Raw genomic sequence first — 26,374 nt, 5'->3', positions numbered from 1 at the left:
GAAAATATACTCCACACCCCCAAGTAAATTCTATCCCCTCTGAATTCCTGGGTATCACCCTAGTGGTAATTCATACTTGACTCTTCTGTTTTTTTATTTTCAGGATTAGGTCCTTCCAGTTTGAATTTCTGCCACTTTTGGGGAGACATTTTGGTACAAATGATTTTTAGCCTATGATGCTGCCTTCTACCTGTCCATCGATCTATCCCACCCATGCATCCATCCTTCCACGATCCACACATCCATCCACCCACTCACCTATCTACCCACCTAGCCATCCATCCAGACTATTTGACAGTGTAGTATGGTAGTGAAGAGCATGGAGTTTGGAGCCAGACACACCAGGGTTGGAATCCTAGCTTTGCCACTTAATATGTGTGAGACCTCCAGGTAGTCATGTTACCTCTCTGACCCTGATTCCTTGTTTATAAAATGAGGATCCAAACGAGAATCTACCACACAGGTCTCCTGCGAGGATTGAATGAGACAATGAATGTAAAATATGAAGCACAGTGTCAGGCATGTACTAAACACTCAATTATTGGTCATTGCTTTTATTATTCTGTGGCGAGGTATTGTGCTAAACACTGAGCACACAGCAGTGAACAAGAGAGTTAGGGTCCCTTAGTCTAGAGGAGGAGAAAGACATGGAATAAGTAATTTCTCCCAAACAATCCCATTTCATCAAGTAGCACTACCATCCTTCCAGTTCATTAGGTTCAAAATCTAGGAGTCATCTTTAATTTCTCTCTTTCTCTCACCACCTCCCCCCATCCAACCCAGAGGCAAGTCTTGTTAGGTCTACCCCAAAATATATTTCAAATCTGACCAATCTTCACTATGTCCAATGCTACAATCTGGTTCAAGCCACCACCTCCCCTTGCTTGAACTCCTGCAACATCCTCCTTAGCTGGTCTCCTTACTTCCACTCATGTCCTTTACAGTGTATTTTCCAAGAGTAACTACAGTGATCTTTTCAAAGCATAAATCAGGACTTACTACTCTTCTGAAAACCATGGAGTTAGAATAAAATCCAAACTCTTCACCGTGGCTTACAAAGGCCCAAAATACGCGGGCACTAGCTACCCCCAACCAACCATATGGACATTCTTTCTGTGCCTTAAACATACCAGGCTTGTTTTTGCTCAGGGACTTTACACTGAGGTCTCCTGGGCTTAGGATGCCCTTGCCCCAGATTCCCCCATGGCTGGCTCCTTCTCACCCATCATATCTCTGCTCCTATGTCATCTCTTCAGGGAGGCCTTCTCTGACCTCTCGTCCCCTACTTCCCCACCCCCATCCCTCTCTCTATCCTATTACCGTGTTTTATTTTCGTCATATCATTTATCTCTATAAGAATCTGTACTGTGTCCTTTTTCTTTTTCATTGTCTCTCTATATAGCTTGTCTCTATGAGGGGAAAGACTGCCTGTCTTGTTGCATCTGTATTCCATGTGCCTTGAATAGTATTGGCATGTAGTAGGTGTTTAATACATATTTTTTTGAATTAAGATTAAATGACTGAATGAAGTCATTATAATGAAGAGTGTGTTATTGTACGAGCAATTCCACTGGGACAGTGTTGGTGATGGCTGCTCAACTATGTATTAGAAAAGACTTCCATCTGTCTGAGATTTAAATTCAGTCTTGTCTGATAGCAAGAAGTTGGACTAGAATTTTCTCAAGACTCCTTCCAATCCAAGATTCTGTGATCTCTGCCCTTTACCGTGTCCTGACGTGTCCTCCTTTCACCTGGTTCTTTACGATACACAGATTAAAGAGCTACTACATCCAAATGGTTGGTGAAATGGAGACCTGGCCACCACTCTTAACAGAGCAATCAATCACCTTCTTAAAAGAGGCACTGCTAAAATACGACTCAGATTGTTTTACAGCTGCCATAATAACAGACGCCCATTTGTGGTGCATCTGCTATATGCCTTCCATCTTGCACATCTCTCAGATAATTTTTAACATTGTGGTAACAAATGTACAAAATAAAATTCCCCACCATAACCACTTTCAAGCATACAATGCAATGGCATTAACTGCATTCACATTGTTGTGCTACCATTATTCACTACCAAAATTTTCCCATCACCTCAAACAGAAATTCTGCCCCCATTAAGCATAGACTTTCCACCGCCCCTCCCCCCACCTCTGCCTATGGTAACCTGCAATCTACTTTCTATCTCTGTGAATTTGCAAATTCTAGTTATTTCATGTAAGTGAAATCATACAGTATCTGTCCTTTTGTGTCTGGCTTATTTCATTCAGCATGATTTCTTCAAGGCTCATCCATGTTACAACATGTATCAGCACTTCATTCCTTTTTACAGCTGAACGATAGTCCATTGTATGGCTATTCCACATTTTGTTTATCCATTCACATTGATGGACATGGGTTGCTTCCACCTTTTGGCTACTGTGAATAATGCTGCTATAAACATCGGTGTACAATCTTGACTAATTCTCACACCAGCTCCACAAAGCAGTATTATCCTCCTCCCTTTCTTGCATTCAAGAATTGAGGCCCAGAGGAGACTTGACTTGCCCAAAGTCACAAAGCTGTAAAACTGGGGAGCTGGTATTCAAACCCAGGTCTGTCTGGCTCCAATATGTAGGCTGGTTCCACAAAAGCCAACTCCTTGACCCACAGGGGTAGAAAGCTCTGGTATCCACCTAGCTAATGCTAATTTAGGAAGACAATCCTGAGATAAAGAGTTATGGAAAGAAGACTGTAATTAGCTTGCTGGCCCAGCAAAAATGCCCAATCTTACCTACTGGGGGTCAGAGCTGTCTGACTTCGGAGATTCAAGGGCAAGACTCTGGGGATCCTGGAGAAAACTATTTTCAAAGACAGTGAGTTCCTGAAGGGCATCTCTGGACTGTGCCAGGGAGGGCAATGTCCTCACAGTCAAGACAACATGCTGGGGGACAGGCACAGTGAAGCGCTTGTAGGGAAGCTGTTGTGCCAGAAAGGCCCTGGGAGAGAGGACAGACAGGTGCTGGGGGTGGGGGAGAAAGGGAAGAGAAGTGAATGAATCCACAGCAGGAAGACTTGCAAGAAGGGTTTTGTAGTCCCTCTCTCTTCTCCCCAGAGCACCTTCCACTGCATCCCTGGCTGAGATATCCTTTCATTCTCCTTAGAGCCTTTCATTTAAGAGAGAAGAAGGGCACGTAGCTGAGCAGTAAGAAGAGACAATCATGAGCAACTGCCATCAAAATCCCACCAGGTCCTTAAATGTCACATCCTCAGTGAGGTCTTCCTTTACCTTTCCATCTAAGTCAGACATCCCCACCACCATTATTCTCTATCACTGTCCCTGAGTAGTTCTCTCCATAGCATTTTTTGCAACTAGTAGTTATACATTTATTAATTTTCGTGTTCATTGTCTGGTTCTCCCCCTAGGGCAGGGACTACCTTTGTTTTATTCACCAGTGTGTATTCAGAAGAACAGTGGTGGGACTGGGAAAATGCTCAAAAACTATTCATTGAGGGACTGAAGGAGTGAATGGTGTTAGGGTGGCTGATCCTTCAGTTGGTTGGTCTTTGTGCCATGTAAATAACTCATAGTGCCCTCGATCCCCTTGACATTTGCATACAGGTAAAATCAGGTTAGAGTTAATACAAAGGACAGGTTTGAAGAAGAAATTAGGACCAACCCCAAGAGATATCAAAGAAGGAGAGAGAGAAAGTCCTTGTCCTTAGTCTACTGAGGTGAGGGAAACTCTGGGCTGCTTTTACAGAAATTAGCCCCAGCTCTCCCCTCCCTCACGCAAGCCCCCAGTGAGTGCCCAGTTGGGACTAGAACATAGGGGGCAGGTCATGGTGGAGCTCTGGCTGGCTCCCATCAGATTTAGGCTGGCTGTTGGCAACCAAGAAGGAAGTAAGCTGTAGAAAGAACAAAGTGCACTCCCAGACTTGAAGTAATCAGCTTTCAGCAGCAAACTGGTACTCCGTTAGAGGGACCAGTATTTGCCATCTAATAACCAGGTGTTCAAGGGGCAGATTATTTCTCAGCAGACTGGATAACAGGACATGCAGGATATTTGTTTCTCCTTTGGCCTTACTGATAGCAGGGTTTACCCTCAGGTCTGTTTGACCTGGTTCTTTTTAAGGGGGACCTTGAAATACAGATAAGCACACAGTGGTGGTACAGACAGGCTGTCCTTTGCCTTCCCACTCCTCTTGATGCCATCCTTTGTTTATGAACTGTGAGACCTCTGATGAGTGTCACTAGGGAAGATAAATGGAACCAGGAGACTCCTCACTATGGCCTCACAGGTTCCATCACAGTGGAAACTGGGCCTCTCTTTGGGACTTATTAATGGTATGAATTTGAAAAGGGAAACAAAGTCCTGCTTATTCTTGTGAGCCTTCATATCAGAGACATGTTTATGTCATGGTGTGAAGGACTTGGATGGCCTTGGTTTGCCCTTAATTTCCTACCTTTTGTTTCCTGGGAAGAAAATTAAGACAGTTTATTGATCAACTATTACATTCCAAGCACTGGAATATAGGCACACTTTCCAAAGTTGTCTCATTTTATCTGCCTTAAAGCTATCTCAAGATCCATTATTATCGCTTTTATATCTATGAGAAGACAGAGGTTCAGGGAAGTGGAATAAATTCACTAAGCCCTCTCAGCTAAGAGGGTGAGCCAGAATTTGAACTCAGAATGTCTGGCTCCAAAACCTGTATGTTCTTCCCATCTAGGGCTCACCAGGGATGGAAATGCTGGAAGAAATTACAGGATGACCAGAACATAATGCACATCAGTTGGAATCTAATGATTAAGATTATTTAGCTTGCCTCTGTTTACTGGTGGAAGAGGGGGATGTCATGAAAAAGTTTTTTTTTGCTAGGGTCCAGTCTGCTCTCTGCACTCCACCCAACCAGACAACCCCAGCCTTTCTAAGGCTGTTACTGTTAAGGCCTGAGAAAAGGTGACCTCTGTAGGGCCTTCCCTAGCTTGGTCCAGAACCAGCCATCCATGGTAGCTGAGGGGTGTGCATTATTGCATTAGGCAGCCATGCCCTTCAGTCCTGCCCAGGATTATCTGTGGGAATAAAGGCTTCAGTAAAATTAAAGTTAGCCTGCATGCTGGTCTCCTGCCCTAAACCAGGGGCAGCCCAGTAAGATTGGAACCCCAAAATAGTGACTTGTCTCTGAGGCCATTTAGTCTCCCCAACCTCCATCCAGCTGCATCTCTTAGGAAAACTGAGCCCAGCCTCTGCTTTCTGGGATGCAGCATGTATTCTCTGTGCCCTCAGCAACCTGACTCCAGGAAGCTTGCTGCTTGCTTGTTTGAGATGTATTATTAAATTGTAATCATACTGTGAGTGGAGTCAGCCAAAGCAGTGGCTATTAATAGGGAGGTGAAGAAAGCTGACTCAGAAGGAGCTGACTTAGGCTGGAGGGGAAAGCCTGGCCACCTTGGCCTACAATCCTCTGTGAGAGGTCAGCAGGACAGGGAGACTGAGCTTGTTTCATTCCTGGGCAGGAGTCAGCACTATCTGGATGTCTCCACCTTGGAAATAGAAACCTGAAGCAGTCCTGATCAAAGGGACATTTAGCTGTCTTTCCCAGGTCCTTGGGGAGTTGCAGCCCTGAGTACAAAATAGCTTGAATAGCTATGACTAAGCAGAGCAGCAGCTTTCCCCCACGATGTCATCAGGTGATGCCATTTGGAAAGGGACTCTGTGGCTCCATTTCTGTGGCCTCCCTCAGCTGAGAAGCCAGTGCTGACCCAGCCCTTAGCTGACCAGAGCCCTGCACTGACAGAGACCTCTGAGTAGGGAGGGTCTGTTTCTGGCTTCCTGATAAGGCTTGGGGAAAATGGATGTTACAGAAAGGTGGAGCAGAGGAGATGAAGGTCCAGGCAAATGAAGGAAGGGCCCCATGATGTGGGGAAAAGGAGTATTTGGTAATTTCTGTAAATTCAATGCCTTTCTCAGGGAGTTAAGACTCTAGCCACTTGGTAGACTTGCCAACAGCCAGCAGCTGGAAGCAGAATAGGTCTCAAAATCTGCCAGGGTGTGCCCACAGGCAAAACACAATGGCTTCTGGGCCTCGGGTTCGTAGTCTCTTACTCTGTACCAGCCACTGAACACGTTCTTCAAATATGCAGCTTCACTGATGTCGGAAATAAAGTGGTACCTGTAAGGGAATAAACGCTCTCTCGGTTCTAAAGGAGAAAAGAATTTATTTACGATCTTGCAAGATGGGGCGTCCAGCCAAACAAGCGGAAGGCTGGCGCACCAGAGGAAGAGAATGGCGATGTTTAAATCTCCTACTCCTAATTCGCAAGTCCCTCCCCCGTTTCCCCATTGACTGGGTACTACAGAGGTTACAGCCTATCCGAGAACACTAACTAATTCATCTTTTGAGATTTTAATTTGTATAGCCAATCCCAGAGAGCCAACTAGCTCATTATTGAGATTTTGAACTGATTAGCCAATCCCCCCCCAAATTTTTATTTTTTTGCTGTGAGTTCCCGCCTCTGATACTACCTCATGTCTCTTTACATCAAGCAGATTCTCTCTTCTCTTTGTCTGGGGCTTGTTTAAACTGGTTTTGCCTCCATTTCCCTTATTCCATGCTGTCTCTATGTGAAAACGAAACTTATTCCTTTCTTACAACTGAGTCCTCGTCAACCCCAACAGATGGGTATTGTCATTCCTCTTACAGGGGAAACCCGGGATTCAAAAACGTAGAATGACTTGGTCATGCAGCTAGTAGATGACAAAGGTAGGACTAAAGCCCAGGTTGCCTGACTACAGAGGGAAAGCCGGGCTCTGAGCTGCCTTTGTGTCCAAGGCCCATTCCCAGCTTTCCTCTTCTTTTCCCTGGACCTGCCTGTCCCAACTCTTGCTGCCCTCGTGCTACACTGAGGTCAGGATGCTGAGGTTGTGTATTGGGTGGGAGGTGCTGAGAAACTGGGGCAAGGGATATGTGTAATCTCCTCACCTTTCCTTTAGTTGGTTAGGCATGCCTAAGTGTGTTTAGCCATATTGTGAGATTCTATTTTGGTTCCTGGATTTCCCAGGAAGGAGGTTCAGATGGCGATGGGATGTGGGAGGTTTTTTTCTCTTTCTCTCTTCCTTCCTAAAAGTATTGAGCACTTACTGGATTAAGTTCTGTGAAATTTGGGCACTTTCAGATCATAGAAAAATTTAATGACACCATTGATGAATTATTTTTCTCTATTGTTTCTCAACATACTTGAAAGTATATTATATATTATATATAAGTAAAGTATATCCTTAACATACTTCCATGGACTAGGACTGTCCACATGTTTGTGTCTCTTTAGAGTTACACAGGTGTCCTAATCTATATACCTACCTGTACCAATACAATGTCTTTTTACAGAGTAAAGAGCAGGATACTAAGAAGTGACTTTCCTTCCACTGATTGTCATACTGGTCACTTCCTAAACTTGAAAGAGATCCGTGACCCCAGATACTGGGTCCCACGCTTCAGCAAGTATGTGAGGGAAGTTTTCTACTTGCAGCTGACAGGGGTCTCAGATACAGAGGTGGGACCAGACTGGGTTTATGGGAATTTGTTCACCATTTTATAGCCATATCATAGCCCAACCTGCGAGGTTGGAGAGTACTTGCCAAGCCCTCAGGCAGCAGATAATCTAAACCGTTAGTTCTGGGGTTTTGTGTACTCCTTTGGTCAACACCTTTTCTTCTTAAAAGGCAAACAAACAGTATGACAGCCATAGCGAGCAGCAGGATGGTGGCAGCATCTGGGTTCAGACAGCTGCCGTCTCTGCCTGCAGCCAAAGGTAATTAATTCTCACCGTGCCTCCAACGAGGTCACCCGCAGGTCTGGGCTGGGGCCTGACCTGGCTGTCGGGGGAGGGCCTGGCTGGTCTGGGCTCTTGCTGTGCTGTCCAGGGGTGGGAAGGCTATGCTTCAGCCTTGCCTGGGACTGTCTCTCCTCTTCTCCTCCCGGGAGGTGATTGTTTTCAGATCTGTGGGTGGGGAAGAAAATCTTCTCTTCCAAAAATAATCTCTTTCTGCAGTGGGGTTTGAAGCTGGACCAAGCTGCTAGCACTATTTTTACCCATCTTGCAGTTCAGGGCGTAAATAGCAACTCTAGCTGTTTTTTTTCCCACAGCTGACAACAGAGTCACCCTCTTAGAGGCAGAGGTATTTTGGCATTTGGAACAGAGGAAATAGAACAAAGCTTGCTCTTGGGCCCAGGGGATGACTCCTTATCATTGGGTCAGTGGACAAACAGGAGTGGTATCTCCATGGTTCCATTATCTTGGTCTCTACTATAAACACCAGGCCCTGTGATAGCTGCTGGGCTGAGGCTGATTTAAAGAAGCAGGATATGGAATTACAAGGGGAAAGGCAGGTCCATGCATCCCTGCCTATGCACTCTGAGGGTTCTAGGAGCTTGAGCACGTGGCCATTCCCATCGTCCCCCCTTACATGAGCAAGCACTTCCTTCAAGGTTGCTGCCCCTGGCTTGCTTCTTGCACCATACTGAGCTGAGGAAAGACTCAGGAAACATCCATTCAAGGCTGCCCAGATGACACAGCATCTCCAAAAATATATGCCTCCTAGTTTTCAAGAGATTGGAGGCCCCAGAGTCTTCAGTACTGGAAAGAGTCACTTAGAGGTCATGGTAGGAGGACTGGCTCCCGCCATGCCACATGTGAACAGAAAGCCTTGGGCTGTGTCTCTAATTGGCTTTGTTGAGATGGGAAGTTCAGCCTCATGGAGGGCCCCTTGCTCGTACCGTTGAGGAGAGGGATGAACCAGCAAAAACTGAGATGTGCCCATCACAGGTGGCAATTTCCTACGGCTTCTCTTCTGAGGAACGAAGGGGCTCCAGATGCTTTTCCCTGAGGCCAAATTTCTTACCCAAATCTCTCCCTGGGGTCTTTGGCCTGAAATAAGAAAGGAGGTGTGAATCAGCAGGAAAATCACTCTTCATTCTGAACTGCACAGCAACTCTTTGAGGAACTGTGCATTCAATCCTCTAGGTACACATCAGTCAGAGTATTTCTCAAATATCTATTCTGTTCTCAGAACTGGGAATTTAGGTACTCGGTTCAAGTTTCAGATTCTTCCAGCAGATGATTTCATGTGGGTAAGAAGAAATAGGATTAGACGACAGTTAAGCATCTGAATAATACCCAAGTCTGCTTTTTGGAAGTAGTTTTTGTGCAGCACCCTGGGAATTGATTCTGGATAGCTGTTAATTGCAGCACTCATTGCCAATTATCGATAGCTAAAGTGGCATTGGAGAGGTTCTGATGGTAAAAATAGGGCAGGTAATAGATGAGAAAAATAGCTTTGCATTTGAGAAGAGAGGATGGGAACATATTGTCTCAGTCTGCTGTGTCATAGATTTCCATTGTTAGCTTGGGTTCTCTCCCAGGACTGACCAGCAAAGCCTCCTTAGTGACCTCCAGCAAAAATCCACCAGGGAGCTGGGCAGGATTAGATCAAAGCTTTGCCTCAGCAGCCAGAAAAGAGGATATCCGCACTGGGTTTAGGGCATCCTGGTTCTCACTGGCTCATAGTCACATTAAATAGCTATCACCACAGTTTTCAATAAAAACCACTGAGTTTTAAATGCATTTTTTGGCTATTTTGGGTGTTATTATAGTCCTGTTGAGCTTGTAATTAGTTTATCCACCAAACTTCAACTTTACAAATAATGACTTTGGGGCGAAGCCTCTTAAAGCCTGTGTGGTAAATGTTTGCTTTAAAACAACAACAACAAAACAACACTGAAATAGGAAAAAGTGCCCTAGTGGATAAAAGCTAAGCATGTGGCAGACAGTCACATTCCTGGACTGGTCGTTTGTTCTGAAAAATGCTCCCAGCCCCAACCTTGATTTGGGGAAATTGGGAACATGGTAACGGACTACCTAAGTCTAGTATTTCCATGGATATTCTGAAATCCAATTTGAAGTGCCCTTTCCCTTTGTGCCACTAAGGAGTTAAAATTTGGTTCTGCTCCCCCAGTGACTCATATGCACTGTGTGGCTCTGAGAACAGCCAGAGAAGAAACTGACAGTCTGGGAAGTGGGTGAGATTTCAGTGCTCCTGAAATACCTTTGACGGGCATGGCGAGTGAGCAAGAGGATAATCGCCAGCAATGCCCCTGATTGTATAATTTTGTCATGAATTCTTGTTTCTTCCTTTAAATTTTGCATAATTTTAAATGACAACCTCTAACTCCTTTGGGAGCGTCATGTTATCATCACAGGTGAGTTACTCCTTGGGGAAAGATATTTAGGCAGCCAACAAATCCCATCACTTTGAAAAATAACCCACTTTGGTTGAAAACAAAGCAGAATCAACTGAGCTGACCAAGTCAAACACGACGTTGTTAGGGAGACTGTGTCTTCCCACTCCTGATGTTTTCTTCCTTGTGGAGTGAGCCCAAGTAGCATAACCCTCTGGCTTCTCTCCTCACTCTTCCCTGGGAAGGAGGAGTGGTTTGTTGTGATTGGTGAGCTCAGAAGGAGAAGCTATGCACCATATCATTCTCTCTTCCTTTCTTGGGAGCAAGATTTGCTCCTGCATGGGTGGGAAGGGGAGGAGCATTCTGGCCAGGTGCCTGTTGCTGAGTTCCCATGTCTGTCTAATTCTGGGGTCGAGTATTAGGAAGCTCATTTGTCTGACAATATAAGCCACATTCTCTAATATCAGTTTTATCAGTAATAAAGATAATTTTGGGGTCTCGTCTAGCAATGAATATTGCTATGTCAATATTCATTCAATTCAAAACTCCGGCAGAGAAGTGGGGGTGCTGCTTTTGGGCTTCTTCAAAGACTCCAAAATATTTACTGGCAGGATTCCCGGTGGTTAGAAAAAACCCTGTGTTGGGGTAAGATCTGGCTTCTAGACTCACATCACTACTTCCCTATTTAATCCCAGGCTCTATAGCCATAAAATAAGTAAAGGCGAGTTTAAAGAAGGTGCTCCTTCCAGCTTAAAGACATCCATTTGGAAGTTCTTGATTGAATGCCTACTATCTGTCAGAGGATACAAGGACACAGTTTATCTCTAACTAGGGTGTATCAATTAGAGAGTTTGTTTCAAGTGAACAAAAACAACCTCAAACAGGTTTAAGCAATAAAGGGAATTTATTGGCTCATTGGGGATCGAGGCACAACTTGATCCAGGACTCAAACAATATGACTAGGATCCATTTTTCGGCTTTGCTTCCTCTGGGTTGGATTAACTGTTTAACTGCCTTGTGGTACAACCCCTCCGCTCTCCCAGTGCCTTCAAGCTTTCCGCTATGGCTGCAGCAGATCTAAGCCGTATTATTTACTAGGCTTAGGGAAAAAAGTCCAGATCCCAGCACTCCCTACAAACTCCTGAGGTACACCCTGATTAGACCGTCTTAAGCCAGAGGCTGTCTCTAAAACAACAACTGGGCACAGTGTGAAAAGATACACTGATTGGTTTAAAACCAGCAGGGCCCATTTGGGTACCTATTACGAAGGACGAAGAGGTGACAACCAGTAACTGTCCATGATAGAAGGAAAAGACAATAAATAAAGTTATGTTTCTTCTCTGACAGAACAATTTATCCTGCAGAAAATGCAGACATCCCATCATTGCCTGGTGAGTCAAGCATAGGCCTGAGAATCCGGAGATCTGGATGCCAAATTCTGCACAGCAACCTCTTAGGGAATGTTTGTTGTGGATCTTAATAGACTTTGATCCTTGATCTGGCCCATCAGTAAGTGTTCTTGGGTTGGATTCCCCTATTCTGTGATCCCTTTTCTCTTCTTTAAAGGAGGCTAATGTGTGACTGAGAGGGGTGCTAAAAGGATAACTGAGGTGACATCCACAAAGCACCTGGCACAAGTCACTAAATAAACCCAAGCTATCTACTGGCCTGTGTTCTTTATTCTTTCAGATTTAAGGACATTCAGTTGGTGGTTTAGGGGCTAAACATTAACCACACTGGGGCAGATCAGCACGATGGGAGCTATGAGCCATGAAGATATGCAGGCCTTCTGTGTTCTAAGTTTAAAAGATCTGTATGAAGCAAGATTACAACCCAGATGAATTGAAAATGGACAGATATGTACTCAAACATGCACAGTAGAGAGAGTGCTCCAGCTAATTATCCTGGGTAGTGCTCGGGACATATGAGAACTTGCTAACATGTTTTGTGAAATAAGCCATACTCAAAAGGACAGAAATTGTAGGATCTCACATATATGAAATAACTAGAATATGCAAATTCATGGCGACAGAAAGAAGATTATAGGGCAACAGCGGCAGGGGTGGAGGTGGGGAATGGGGAATGCTTACTGGGTACAGAGTTTCTGTTTGGGGTGATGGAAACGTTTTGGTAATGGATGTTGGTGATGGTAGCACAACACTGCAAATGTAATTAATACTACTGAATTTTATATCTCAAAGTGGTTAATATAAGAGATGTTATATACGTTTACACTCACACACACACACACATAACCCAGAGTGAGACATGATTCCGACATTCTAGGAGCTTAGTCCAGGAGGGGAGAAGGCATGTAAAAAAATAATTCTAAGGTGAGAGGGCTCGTGGTAAAGCAGGTACTGTGTTCTTAGAGTGAAGTATTTACAAAGGAGTTGACATTTGAGTGGATCTCAAAGACAACAGGAGTTTTCTGGGCTGAATTTCAAGAGTATCTGGAAAGCCCCTGAAAGAGGAGCCAACATGGTGTGCTGAGGAAATGGTAGGCAGTTTGGCATGGGGAGAGCAGTTGTGGGTGTATAAGGCGAGTGTCAGAAGAGGAGGTTGAAATGGTGAGCAGGCGCCAGGTCACGCAGAGCTTCAAAGGTCTGGCTCTGGGCTTTGGATTTTATTTTATAGGTAAAAGGGATTTGTTGAAGGACTTTATGTAAAGGAATCAGAATATTACGTTTGGGCTTTAGAAAAAGGTTCTGCTTGCAGTCTGAAAGAGGATTGGAGGAGGGACTGGAGGCAACTCAACAGGGAGGCTGTTTCAGTAATCTAGGTGAGAGATGGTAAGACTTTGATGGTTGAAAAAGAGGGAACAGAATGGGTTCAAGAAAGAATGGAGAGATTGCCTCAATAGACTTGATAATTGATTGGATGGGAGGGTATATGCGAAAGGAAGAAGTTAAGAATGACTGATTCAGAAGTCACTAGCCTGGGCACCTGGGGGATGAGGGTGTCATGAACCGCAATAGGCAGTAGAAGAACAGGTGAGGGAGGAAGGATAATGGCATGCTGTGTTTAAGATGCCCGCACAACATTCAGGTGAAGTCCTCTGGCAGTTAGTAACGTGTCTAAAGTTCACAAGAAAAATGGAGGCTACAGATTGACTGCGGTAGAGGTAGGAGGTGAGGCCATGGAATTAAATGGCCAGGCCCGTGAGACCCCGAAGAGTGAGAAAAGAAGAGGGCTGGCACAGACCTGAGAGAGCACCAACATCAAAGGATTGGCAGAGGAAGAGGAGCCACCAAGGGAAAGTAAAAAGAGGCCTCCAGAGAAGAGACAGGAGAACCAGGAGGGAGCAGTGTCTTAGAAGTCACAGAAGACCTGAGGAGGAGGAGACTGTCAAGTATCAAAGCTGCTGAGAATTCTATTATGACATTTGTGACATTTCCCCAGTAAAGGGTAAAACCTTTGAGAGCAGGAATGTGACAGTCCCATAGCCCCTGGCACAGTAATTTGCACAAAGCGGCAATATCTATTTATTCATGCATTTATTTATCTATCTGTAGAAACACATATAGATATCCAATTTGGAGATTATGACTAGAGAGCTCAAATTTGGAGACTTTACAGTTCTAAACACTTATTTTAGAGTCAAATTAGCAATAAGATGAATACAACTATTGTACTAATATCCAGAGAAAGTCTAGCTTTCTCCAAATTCCATTTAAAAAAAAAAACACACACACAAAAACTATTGCTATCACCTTGTATATTTCTTTGCATTTGGCCTTTTGGAGACGATACATGTCCAATACCATAAAATGAGGAAGCTGGGGAAATACAGCTTATTAGAAGAGGGGAGCTCAGTTGCAGTTGCTGGAACACAGAAATCAGTGTCAATGTGTTTGATCTTTAGGAAAGTCATTCTGAGGGCAGCTTCACAGTATTTTAGGAACTAAAGCAACATCTTCTTCAAATGTCATACAATGATACAGTTGTTTCACACTTGCTCACTCTTTCAACAAACATTATGCGAGCACCTCACGTATTCTAGACACTGCTAGGCACAAAAGACATCGTCCCATCCCTCAAGGATCTCACAGTCCAGTGGGGGAACATAAATGAGTGAATACAATTAAAATATCCAATATACTGTGAAATGCTGTGGTAGGGGCAAGTGGTGTGCAGCAGAGAAGGCCAACCCAACACAGATGGTAGGAATGAGGGCAATGGTGTGGTTAGAGAAGTCTTTCCAGAAGAGACAATGCCTGAGCCGGCTGATACAAGGAGGGGCTGATGCTCCAGGTCAGGGACAGGGCAATTATGGAAAGAAGGAGATGAGCTGGGAGAGGTGGGCAAGGACCTCATCGGGCCCTGTTAAGTCCTGCGAAGGAGTCTGAACTTTAGCCTGAAAGCAACGGGGAGCCACTGAAGGATTCTTTTAGAGAACTTCTTTATGCTTTTGATATTTTTTCTTATTTCCCATTCTCTCCCAACCCCTTCTTCCCTTCCCTTCTTCCTTCCAGTAAGACAGCTTTTGGAAAGTGCAGCTGATCTGACCTATGCCTAAAGAACATAAGGGAAATGGATTTATTTATGATTTGTCCATGTTTGGCCTGGAGAAAAAGGGGGAGTTGTAGATCCCTGAGACCCGACTTTCTGTGGCAATAAGAAGCAAAGTAAGAGGACCCCAGAAATAATTCATATGACCAGAAACTCTCCTTCCATTCAAATCTGGGGATGCCTGTATTTGGTTTTAACGAGGTGGCTGTTATCTCCCAGGCATGGACAGGAATCTTGACTGTAGATAAGTCTACACTTCTGCTTCCTAAAGTAGGGGATCCATGGACCAGCAGAATCAGCTCACCTGGAAATAATTAGACAAGCCCATCTCAGAGCTACTGAATCAGAATCTGCATTTTAACAACCTACCTGGGTGATTCCCATGCACATTCGTTTGAAAAGCCCTCATCTACAGAGATACGAAAACTGAGCCTTATGTCATCGCCTTGCAATCTGTTTCCTTTTGCATAGAGTTTATCAATCTCTATGATCACAAATTTATCTCCCAAAGTAAATTCAATTCAGTGGTTAAACCATTTCTACTATACCGAACATTTTCCAGGAAATCTCCTTGAAGCCCAGGATGTTGAGATCCGTTTAAATGAAGCGCCTGCTCTCTGGCTGAAGGGTGAAAGATAACCAGCATTCACACCCAGCAGGTAACTGCCTCCTGCTTACCCAATTGTTTCCTAGAGGTGTGCCACCATCAACATTATAAAATTCACAGTTAATGGATGCGCTCAGTGGATTTTTCTTTAATATATCAATTCTCTAGTTGACTCCTCATTATGAAAAGGGAATTTGCTGTTGTTGTTGGGAGAAAAATGTCTGTTGCATTTAGTATCTTTCTCTGGGAGCGGTGGCCTCCTGAATCTAAACTCAGAGCCAGCAACAAGACATTAATCTGTGAAGCACAAGTATTGATTTGGTGATGCCATTCTCTTCCCCTGGTGCTATTCCTATCAACCCAAATTATCTGTGTGCATTGAGGAACCGCTTTTTTTCTGGGTGCACTGGGCAGCTGGTGACAAGGTGCTTGCTGATCAGCCCCGACAGGGATGAATGGTTGGCTGCTGCCAGTGCTGCTGGGCAAAGGAATCTACAGACCTGGAGTTGGACCTGATTTTAGCGACTGACAACAGGGCTCGGGCAAGGGGGAGGGTCCCTGAATTAATGGGTATTCTGTCCTCAAAATTGACTCTAGTTCTCTTCCTGAAGTTGCAGGGATAGGCTCCCCTTAAATGCTTCCCCCAGGCACCCAGTGGGGGCACTCTTACATTCTCCATTTCATCCCCTCTGTTTCATCCCTGGGACAACTCTTTGGGTTGTCAGAGATGTGTGTGAAGAGTTACAGTCACAACAGCTCATTTAGAAAATAAACACTGAAACTCTGGATTTCACCTTCTGTGCAATCACTTTTGCTTTCTAATTCTAGGCCCAAAGACAAGGGAACAAGGGCAAGTTCCCCATTTTCATATTAACTACTGATCCTCAAGAATGATTAACTTTATCTAGGAACTACCAATGCACTTGGGCTAATTGTTTATGAAATCTGATTAAGAGATTTACAGAGAAGATTTGTATCACCATTAAGAGAGGCTCTAGCAATTTAGAGGGAGTGCCCAAATTTAGGAATTTCTCTTATCTGACTGTAAAAGAAAAGCTAGAAAACAGCAGATGGCACAAGAAAGGAAGAGGCAAGGACCTGCTTGTCTTGTATGAATCCAAAGAAAACAAGTTTGCATACTGGTGAGCACATCTGAAGAATTCCCATGAGAACCACTGACTAAACCAAAATATATACTCTGTGTGCAGTCACAGCAACATGTGTGTAGCTGGAAGGAGCCAATAAAAGGCTGGGGACATGCATAACATAAAGTATTTGTAGGTCACTGCATAGAATTTTACAATTTGCCTCCCCCCAGGTTTAACCTGATAGGTCCACTTGACATGCCTTTCCTTTAATACGTGCTTATCACTTCATGCAAGAGGCAAATAAAATCTCACCTCCTGTGGGAAAACAGGCCTGGCTGACCTCTTAACTGCAGTTTTCCCTTTGCATCTCTCAAAATGTGCGTGTTCTACATGTTCTAGGGCAGCTTACATGACATTAATGACATATTTCTTAATGTTCATTTTCATGTTGTTTTTCACATGTGTGGTTTGTGTTCTATATGCTCCTTGAGGTAGGGACTTTGTAGTTGTTCCTAAAACAGTCTACATGCTCCTTGAGGTAGGCACTATTTGGGGGGAGAGGAGGCCTTTGCTTATTTGTTGTTGTTTTGGGTCTTTGGGTGCTTTTCAAACCATGCATCTGCATACAAATCAACGGAGGATCTTGGTAAAATGCAGATGCGGATTCAGTAGGAATGGGGTCTTTCCAATAATCTGCATTCTAACCAGCTGCCAGCGATTGCTGCTGGTTCAAAGACCACACTTTGAGTAGCAAAGCCCTATAACACCCAGTACAGCGTGCTAACATTGTGAAAGACTTCCTATTGGAAATACTGGGAAAATTCCCTTTCTGAAATTTCCCTCCAAGTGAATGCTACTTTGCAATAAGGCTTTTTTCCCCCCTGTGATCAGAGACTTTCCCCTAAATTAATTGAAGCCTAAGGATATGATTTTGTTTTAGTACAGTTGTTTGAATTTGTATTTAAATTCTGTATTTGAATTTGTATTTAAATTCTAGGATTACATGGATTTTACCAATGTAATCTGAGTAGATCAGTGAATCTATTTGGGTATGGGTAGCCTGGCCCCGTAATCCTAGGCCACTCTTGATAAGAACCACAATTACACCAGCTGGCCCCAAAAAACGAGCCTGCACAGAGTGCTGAGAGAGAAATCCCCTTCTGGACTTGGGGCCCTGATCTTTCTCCCAGGTGGGTCAGGTAGCTGGAGACAGAAATAAAGCTTACTTTTGTTTACCCGAGTCTGGTAAGTCTCTGTTTCCTGTGTAAAGGCCCACTCTGCTCTGCCAGAGGCAAAGAACCTACTCTTAGTTTCACCCTCCAAACTAGGAAAATTAGTTTTTACCCATAGATTTCAACAAACGCCTTTTAACTGAGAGGGACAGAGCAGAAGGATAAGCTGGCACCACTGAAAGCACAAAGGCAACTGTCTGGACTCCCAGGATGAAGCCAACAAAAAGGACAGCTCAGTCAAGTCTCTCAGGGCTTTGGTTTACTTCTCTGTAAAATCAAGGTAGTGGACTGAAGATTCCTATCAGCCCTAGTAACATATCAGAGGATACAGTATGAAGCGAGAATTCCACACTTGGCCACCTGACAGCACAGTGTGACTGAAAGAGGGTCTTATCCTCTCACTGGTCGAAGTCCAGTTGCTTGCCCTGATATGGTACTAAGTCCTCCCTTCCCAGAGAACCTCCTCGGGGCCTCCCGTCTGCCCGCCTGTTGTGGAAAGGCCTGAAAAGACATGCCCTGTGCTGCCATCTAATGGTTCCTCTTCTGTCAAAACGATTCTTCGGCACCATTTGGATATTGTAGAATTTTTAGGCCCTTCATACATAATCCACCAGTCATGAAAGTCTAACAGGAAAGAATAAAAATAGGGTATCTCCAACTGCCACCTCATTAAGGGGACCAGGGACTGTGACTATAAGAATTCTAAGGTTTTTTTTTAAAAACACCGTAATTTCCTCCTTATTGTTATTTCCTGTCTATTTCTCTGTAGCATTAGCAGTAAAACCACCCCCAAAACAAAAAAGGCCAATATGTTTGTTTTCCAGATAAGCAAAGAGCAGGGAACTGGAGAGACCACCTCAGGGTTTGAGGGAAACAACTCCAGGAGATAGAGTGGGTGGAGAGAGCTAAATAGCTGAGAGGAAAGCAGGCTGAGTCCTCAGGCTTGTTTGAAAAAGGAAAGAGGGGGTGGGGGAATGAAGTGGCATACTAACTGGAAGGAAGGTCGCAGTCTTAATTATCCTTTCCTGTTTTGTCTTTAGATGTGGAAGTCCTGTTTTCAAGCCAGGAAAATGAAGCAAATGTAGAGCTCTCAACTAGTGGTGCAGTTCAGGGGCCTTTGCAGCAAATAATATTCCTCTCAAGTAAGGGATCTTAAATATAAATGTCTATGGAAGGGTTAGGCAGGTGAGATACCTGAATGGGAGGGCTGGGGTTAAGACTGTAGGGAGTGATGGGGACTATGGAAAAACTGGAGCGCACTCACCTCATCTAAGGAGGCAACAGCTACTCAGCCTCTTGTTACTTATAGCCCTACCCACTGTGTACCCACACTGGCAGAACTTCCAAATTTTTAAAAGAAGCTGGAAGTCTGGATCATTATGTGAAATCCCTTTATTTTTAACTGATGGCAGTTAAGGCTCATAAAAAACAAACAATGGCAGCACTCTGTAGGCCAAGTAAAACATGAGACATATTTAGCCTAGAGGCCAACTCTGAAAATTTGGATCTAGAGCAATTTCCATTCTGGAATCTTGAAGTACAAACATGATCCTTGTGAGGCATGTGGTCTTCTATCAACAATAACAAACTACAAGCAAAGAGCAGATACCAGATGTATTGGGGAAGTGAAAAATGCTTTGTGTTTAGATTTGTTAGAACTGGCTATCTGGCCTAGAAATCTGCAGAAAGAGCTAGTTTGTTAATTTTTCACATCCAGCTGGAAAGCCTTGAATGTATTCACTCAATAAATCAGTGAATAAAACTTTTTCTTTAAAGGACCAGATAGTAAGTATTTTAGGCTTTGCGGAACCTACAGTCTCTGACACAACTATTCAGCTCTGCCATAAAAGCAACCATAAACAATACATAAATGAATGGGTATGACTGTGCTCCAATGAAACTTTACTTGCAACAGACAGCCGTTTGGATGTGGCCTGTGAGCCACAGATTGCCAATTCCTGATCTAGAAGATCTAAATGAGAGAGCTTACAGCCTAATGCAACAGATTTCTTTAAGGAAACGTGTATGTTCATGTTCTGCTTACTAAATCAGGGAATTAGGGGGATATCACTATGATTTGTAAGTGATGTTTGTGAGCAGGACATCCAAAATAGCTATTATCATTTAAATATAACACAAGTGATCACACAACTATCCTGCCCAAGTTATTATAAACATTGGAGATGATGCTGGTCCTATGTAGCTACTGAGGTTAATTTGTTGAGGCTGTCTGAAAATGAATTTAATTTAGGGTCATTTTTCACAAAGGGAACCATTTACACAGGAGACCATTGAATTTTTGCCTGAAATAGTTATCTCAGTGGAGTGATTCAATTTCTCTCTGTTTTGAATGGATTTGCAACTGTTGTCAAGAGGCCATCTAAAGCTAAACATACATGTTTGACTTCTGAGTCTTAGAGGCTTAAGATTTGGAACTTTCAAGGTATGTTCTAAAGAGAGCAAAGGAAGAAGTGTAACATATTTATCTTTATATTCAAATACAGCAACTAGTACATAGTAGATGCTCAAGAAATATTTGCTTTATGAATAGAAGACATCCATACTATATGGCTGCGTTAACTTCCTCAGATGTCACTTTTATGAAATGTCAGTAAAGAAGTCTGGCTATTTATATGTAGAAGATTGGGTACTAAAAGTCTATTTGTAGCCTTCTTCTTCTTTGCCTCCCTCAAGTGTGAATTCCTTTGCAGGTAAGGGGACTATGTGATCCAATTCTGGCCAAGGAGATCAAACTTGGCATTGCCAATGGTAGGGCAATGGATGGCCTCCTGATATCATGCACTAGACGGTATACAACAGCTCCTATGCAGAATTCTTGCTGGAAATGTTTAACCTGAACATAAAACAATCAGGAAATATCTGACTTTGGAAATATCTGTAAGACAACTGGCCTAAATTCTTAGAAATGTTCAATGTCATGGAAAACACTTAAAGGTGGGATTTTTTTTTCTTAGACTAAGAGACACTAAGAAGATAGCAAGAAAATACCACGTGTAAATCTTGATTAGCTCTTGGATTAGAGAAAAAAATTCGCTATAAAGGGCATTTTAAAGACCATTAGAGAAATGTGAATACAGTTAGTATATTAAATTGTCAATTAATTAGGAGAATGTCCTTTTTCAGGAGATCCATATCGAGATATTTAGGGGTGACATGTCATAACATAGGCATCTGTTCCAGTTTGCTAATGCTGCCAGAATGCAAAACACCAGAGATGGATTGGCTTCCATAAAAGGGGGTTTATTTGCTTACACAGTTACAGTCTTAAGGCCATCAAGTGTCCGAGGTAACACATCAACAATCAGGTACCTTCACTGGAGGATGATGGCCAATGGTGTCCAGAAAACCTCTGTCAGCTGAGAAGGCACATGAGTGGCGTTTCCTCCAAAGTTCTGGTTTCAAAATGGCTTTCTCCCAGGATGTTCCTCTCTAGGCTGCAGTTCCTCAAAAATGTCACTCTTGGTTGCACTTGGGATATTTGTCCTCTCTCAGCTTCTCTGGAGCAAGAATCTGCTTTCAATGGCTGTCTTCAAACTGTCTCTCATTTGCAGCTCCTGTGCTTTCTTCAAAGTGTCCCTCTTGGCTGTAGCAGCCTGCTCCTTCTGTCTGATCTTGTATAGTGCTCCAGTAATTTAATTTAGACCCACCCAATGGGTGGACCAACAACCTCCGTGGAAATTATCCGATCAGAGTCATCACCCGCAGTTGGGTGGGGCACGCCTCCATGGAAACACTCAAAGAATTACAGTCTAATTAACACTGATAGGTCCACCCACACAAGATTACATCAAAGATAATGGCATTTGGGGGGACATAATACATTCAAACTGGCACAGCATCCTACTTTAAAAAGTCTACTGGGCATGCATGTGTGTGTGTGTAAAAGCAAATGTGGCAAAATGATAAACCTGTGTAAAGGTTTTAGGGTGTTTATTGTATTATTATTTCAACTTGTTTGGAGGTTTACATTTCTTTAAAAAGAAAGAAAAAGAAAAAAATTCTTGGACTTCATACCATGCCTTGGAATTTTACGATTATTACTGTGACCAATATTCATAGTCACTTGCTGATAGATATTAAGATGTGCTAGCAAGGCATCTTGATGTAAATTCTAGATGTTATATAAGGATTATTCAGTAAAAAATTTTTGAGTGCTTACTACAAGCCAGACATTGTTTTAGGCACCTGAGATACTTGAATGAACGGATCCCTGGTCCCATGGAGTTTATATGGGAAAAACTAGTAGAGAAGGAGTGGGGTTTAAGTCAGGGAATATTAAAGTGAAAACATAAATAAATGGCAGGGGCACAGATATTGATAAAAGGGATACTGAGGTAATGCCCACATTTTCTACCCTATTCTAAGAAAACTGGTTTGGTTTCACCTGAAGAATACTGCACCTCTTCATTCCACACAGCCCTTTCAGTTGTTTCACAGCAGACCTGAGGCTGAATCGCACTAGGGTGGCCAAGTTTCCTGGTTTGCCTGGGACTGAGGGGTTTCCCAGGACTTGGGATTTTCAGGGCTAAAAGTAGACAGTCCTTCGTAAACCAGGATGTTTAATTCTAATACTGCTACTCACCACCTGTGTGACCTTGAACAAATAATTTACCTTCCTAGAGTCTTGGTTTCTTCATCTATGAAAAGGAGATTATATACATGCTATGACACGGATGAACCTTGAAAACATTATGCTAAGTGAAAGAAGTCAGATATAAAAGGTCACATATTGTATGATTCCATTTATATGAAATATCCAGAATAGGCAAATCCATAGGGACAAATAGATTAGTGGTTGCCTTGGGTTTGGGGGAGAGGGGAGTGGTGAGTGACTGCTAATGGGTACGGGGTTCCTTTTGGGGGTGACGAAAATGTTCTAGAGGTAGATAATAGTGGTGGTTGCACAATTCTGTGAATAAAGTAAAAACCCCAAACCACTGAACTGTACATATTAAAAAGTTAAATTTTATGGTATGTGAGTTTTCTCAATAAAGCTGTTAAAAAAAGTAATACAGTAAAAAAATCCTAGTTTTTAAAAAAGGAGATTATAATACCTGTTGCAAGTTCTAAATGAAACTTTGCATAACCCCAGTCCCTCATCCCACGCCAAACACATATTACATATCACACCAAATTATCATTGTATATGCCCAAAAAATCACTAGTGTTTCTACACACTAGTAATGAGCAATCTGAGGAGGAAATCAAGAAAAAAATTCCAATTACAATAGCAACTAAAATAATCAAATATCTAGGAATGAATTTAACCAAGGATGTAAAGGACTTGTATATAGAAAACTACAAAACATTGCTAAAAAAGAAATCAAAGAAGACCTAAATAAATGGAAGGATAGTCTGTGTTCATGGATTGGAAGACTGAATATCATTTAGATGTCAATTCTACCCAAATTGATTTACAGATTCAACACAATCCCAATCAAAATTCCAACAACCTACTTTGCAGAAATGGAAAAGCCATTTCTCAACTTTATTTGGAAGGGTAAGGGGCTCCAAATAGCCAAAAACATCTTGAAAAAGAAGAATGAAATTGGAGGACTCACACTTTCTTACTTCAAAGCATATTACAAAGCTACAGTGGTCAAAACAGCATGGTACTGGCATACAAATACACATATTGATCAATGTAATCGAATTGAGAGTTCAAAAATAGACCCTCACATCTATGGCCAAATGAAGGCTAATTCCCTTCTCCTGTCCCAGAACACTGAGAATTCTCTCAGAACAGTGCACTGACCTTCAAGAAAGATTTACTATGAGCCTCCTATGTGCCTGGAACTGTGTTAGCAGCTGGGAATCCAGTGGGGATCCATAGCAGGTAGCTGAGGCTGTCTGCCCCGTTCCCAGGAGGGAAACTGTTCAGAAGGAGACTGTTTGTGAGGCAGACGTACCTACCTGACTACTTGTCTCAAACAGCAATGACAACATCGAACTCATTCATGCTCTTAGCGAGAGGAAAACACATTCTCACCTCGGGATCCTAATTTTATGAGTTCTGCTTTGTTACAGGAAATAGAAAACTCAGACGAATTAGGACAGGACTTCAGTTCTTTTTCACAGTGTTAATAAAAAGTCAACTCTGCCTTTTTCAGTATGTTTGTGGTCTATCACATTGATATCTATAATTAAAGACATTTGTCAGCACCTTTAAATTCAATTCTGTTTCTCTGTACAAAGCACTATGCTAGGGACTGCTGATAGATTTAACTGGATCTTTTAAAGTTCATCACATGAGCTCTTTAGATAAAGATTATGGTGGACTACAACTTCATGGGTAGTCACTACAGCATAGGAGTTAAAACTCTGGAATTCTTGATAGACCTGGGTTCCATTTAATAGATATTCTTTACTAGGTGGGAACAATTCCTTAATCTCTCTAAGCTTTAGTTTTTTTATCTAATTCAACCTTGATGTCTCAGGGCTGTTGTAAAGATGAAATGAGATAATGCATGTACAGCTCTTAGGACCAAGTTTGGCACTTAATAAGAAAGTCATGATAAAAATAAAACCTAAAACATCTTGTAAAACTGCTGTTTTGCATTATAATGGCTAAACAGTAAGAACACTACATGTCATAAAATACCTCTGCCTGCAAATTCTATTATTCCATACTCTACTCTTTTGGAGGCTAAGTAAGGGGCTGGAATAGGTGTAGCAGCTGTTGGGGCTGTATGTGGAGGGGCTGACTTGCCCCAGCATCTTTAGCTTCTTTGGAACTAGGAGCTCACTCGTCCCTAGCACAGTCTCACCACTGAACACCTAAGAACTTGGGCTATGGAAATAGAAAGGACTGAATTCGAAGTCCAGTGCCATGATCTGTACTCTGAGTGACCTCTATTTATTCACGGTGCAGTCCAGTGTGTACCTCACTGGATTAATGAGATAATGTACCTGAAGGATCCCAAACATACAAATTGCTAAATAAATGTTTGCCAACACCCACTGTTTGCAAGGCTTTGTGAAATATACAAATACAGATCTTAACCTCAAGGAAATTAATATTTTATAGGGGAGATAAGACATGTATATAAAGAAATATACCACAATATAGAAAGCAGTAAGTGTCATAAGACAAATACAGAAAAAATACAATTGAAGTTCAGGAAAAGAGTCATTTCTGCCTGGGAAAATTAGGAAAGACCTTGTGGAAAAGGTAGACTTCATACTGGCCCCTGTTCTCCGGCCTTGCGAGATGGGAAACAATCCTAAGAATGTCATGGGAAGGAAAAAAATTCTTCCAGTATTTAAAAAAAAAAAAAGTTTCTACATCACAGGGGATGCTACACATTTTCTTTGTTTTAGGAAAAATCATTGATTTCTGCTTATGAAAGGCAAGACCTAGGGCATAGAAGGAAAGGAGAATTCTGCAGAATCCAGTAAACTGGGATCTTCCCTGAGGGACAAGTTGTTCCCAGGAGAAATGCTATTTACTGCCTTGGGGCAAGCCTCAGAGATACGAGTTCTGGCGGCCTTGGGACTCCGGGAAGTGAGGAGGTGAGGAAGGGGCTCTGTGACAGAAGAGCCCGCAGAGATACGGCAGCAGGCACCGACCAACAGCAGTGCCTATTAGACACCTCCATTACACAAAAACCTCCAGGAAAAGTTGCTGATTCATTATTCAAAAATTTCTACTGTGAACAAAACCAAGCGGGTTTCTGCTCTCAGGGGTTTATAATCTACTGGGGGAAACAGCAGATAAGCAAATGATTGAGTAACAATACTTGCTTTGTAGAGCTTCGAGATAGAGTGATGTCAAAGGAGGCCACGGGTGCTCCGGGCAAAAGCCGGGTTCGAGGACGCCTCGCTGCTGTCGGCGCTGTGCCGCCACCCGAGTGTCCAGTCGCGCGGAGTGCGAGGCAAGGACTCCGTGCGCAAGCGCGGGCCAGGGCGGGGTTGGGGGGTGGGGCGGCAAGGTCACGTGCACGCAGCGCCCCTGCTCAGCCACTGCCGCGTGCTCGGGCCGCGCACTGTTCCCAAAGGTCCATTGATCCCAGAGGGTAGACAGCTCAGTTTGGCGACCTGACTGGAAGACCGTCAGTCCGGAATCTGCGGGCCTACACAACCGTTGCCATGTGCAGGAAATCATTCTGAACCCCACTTCAGGGGGTCTTTATCCTATGACCTCGCCCTGGTGAACCTGGTCTCCTCCATTGTCTACAATAGGCACATCCAGCCCATCTGCCTCCTGGCCTCCTTCGAGTTCCAGACCAGGACGGACTCCTGGGTGCCCAGCTGGGGGGGACACCCAAGAGAATATGTGTGATGCTGGGGACAGGAGGGTCTGGGGGGATGGTATTGTCCCCATCCACTTGTTCTCAGCTGCACCAGCCACAGCAGTCCCCACTGTGGTCTGTTGGAAAAAAACAGGGCCCCTCCTGATTGCTTGCTGAGCTTTCTCTTCCCACTTGGTTTTATCTGCAAGGGCAGGAGTCTGTACCAAACATCTGATTCTGTCCGGGTCTCTGTCCGGAGACTCGGTGGGCCGTAAGTGTGCATTTGAGAGGGAGACCAGCTCTTCCCAGGCTGGGCACTCCCAGCATGCAGGGTATGGGGGTTGGGGGTGCCTTGTCAGAGAGGCCTCAGAGTTGTTGTTGTTGTTGTTTGCTTAGTGAAATGCTATTGGAAAATCATAAAATTTACTCCTTTACTGTACAACGTACAGTTCAGTG

At 43.4% G+C, this 26,374-nt stretch overlaps 1 protein-coding gene across 1 annotated transcript in view; it reads right to left on the bottom strand.

Moving 5' to 3' along the window:
- The window catches only part of LOC119514727, a 37,185-nt gene extending 11,394 nt beyond the window's left edge, over window positions 1-25,791 (bottom strand). The window contains exons 1-2 of the mRNA XM_037810487.1: window positions 25,431-25,791; window positions 8,767-8,917 (exon numbers count right to left, since the gene is read on the bottom strand). Of these exons, the coding sequence (XP_037666415.1) occupies window positions 8,767-8,917; window positions 25,431-25,791 (512 nt within the window). The remainder of the gene's footprint in view (window positions 1-8,766; window positions 8,918-25,430) is intronic.
- Between the last annotated feature and the right edge of the window lie 583 nt (window positions 25,792-26,374).

This window comes from Choloepus didactylus, chromosome 18 (genome assembly GCF_015220235.1).
Source record: "Choloepus didactylus isolate mChoDid1 chromosome 18, mChoDid1.pri, whole genome shotgun sequence".
In the NCBI taxonomy this organism is placed as follows: domain Eukaryota; kingdom Metazoa; phylum Chordata; class Mammalia; order Pilosa; family Megalonychidae; genus Choloepus; species Choloepus didactylus.
The sequence above is the reverse complement of the archived record's forward strand: the minus strand, read 5'-3'. Positions and strand labels throughout refer to the sequence as shown.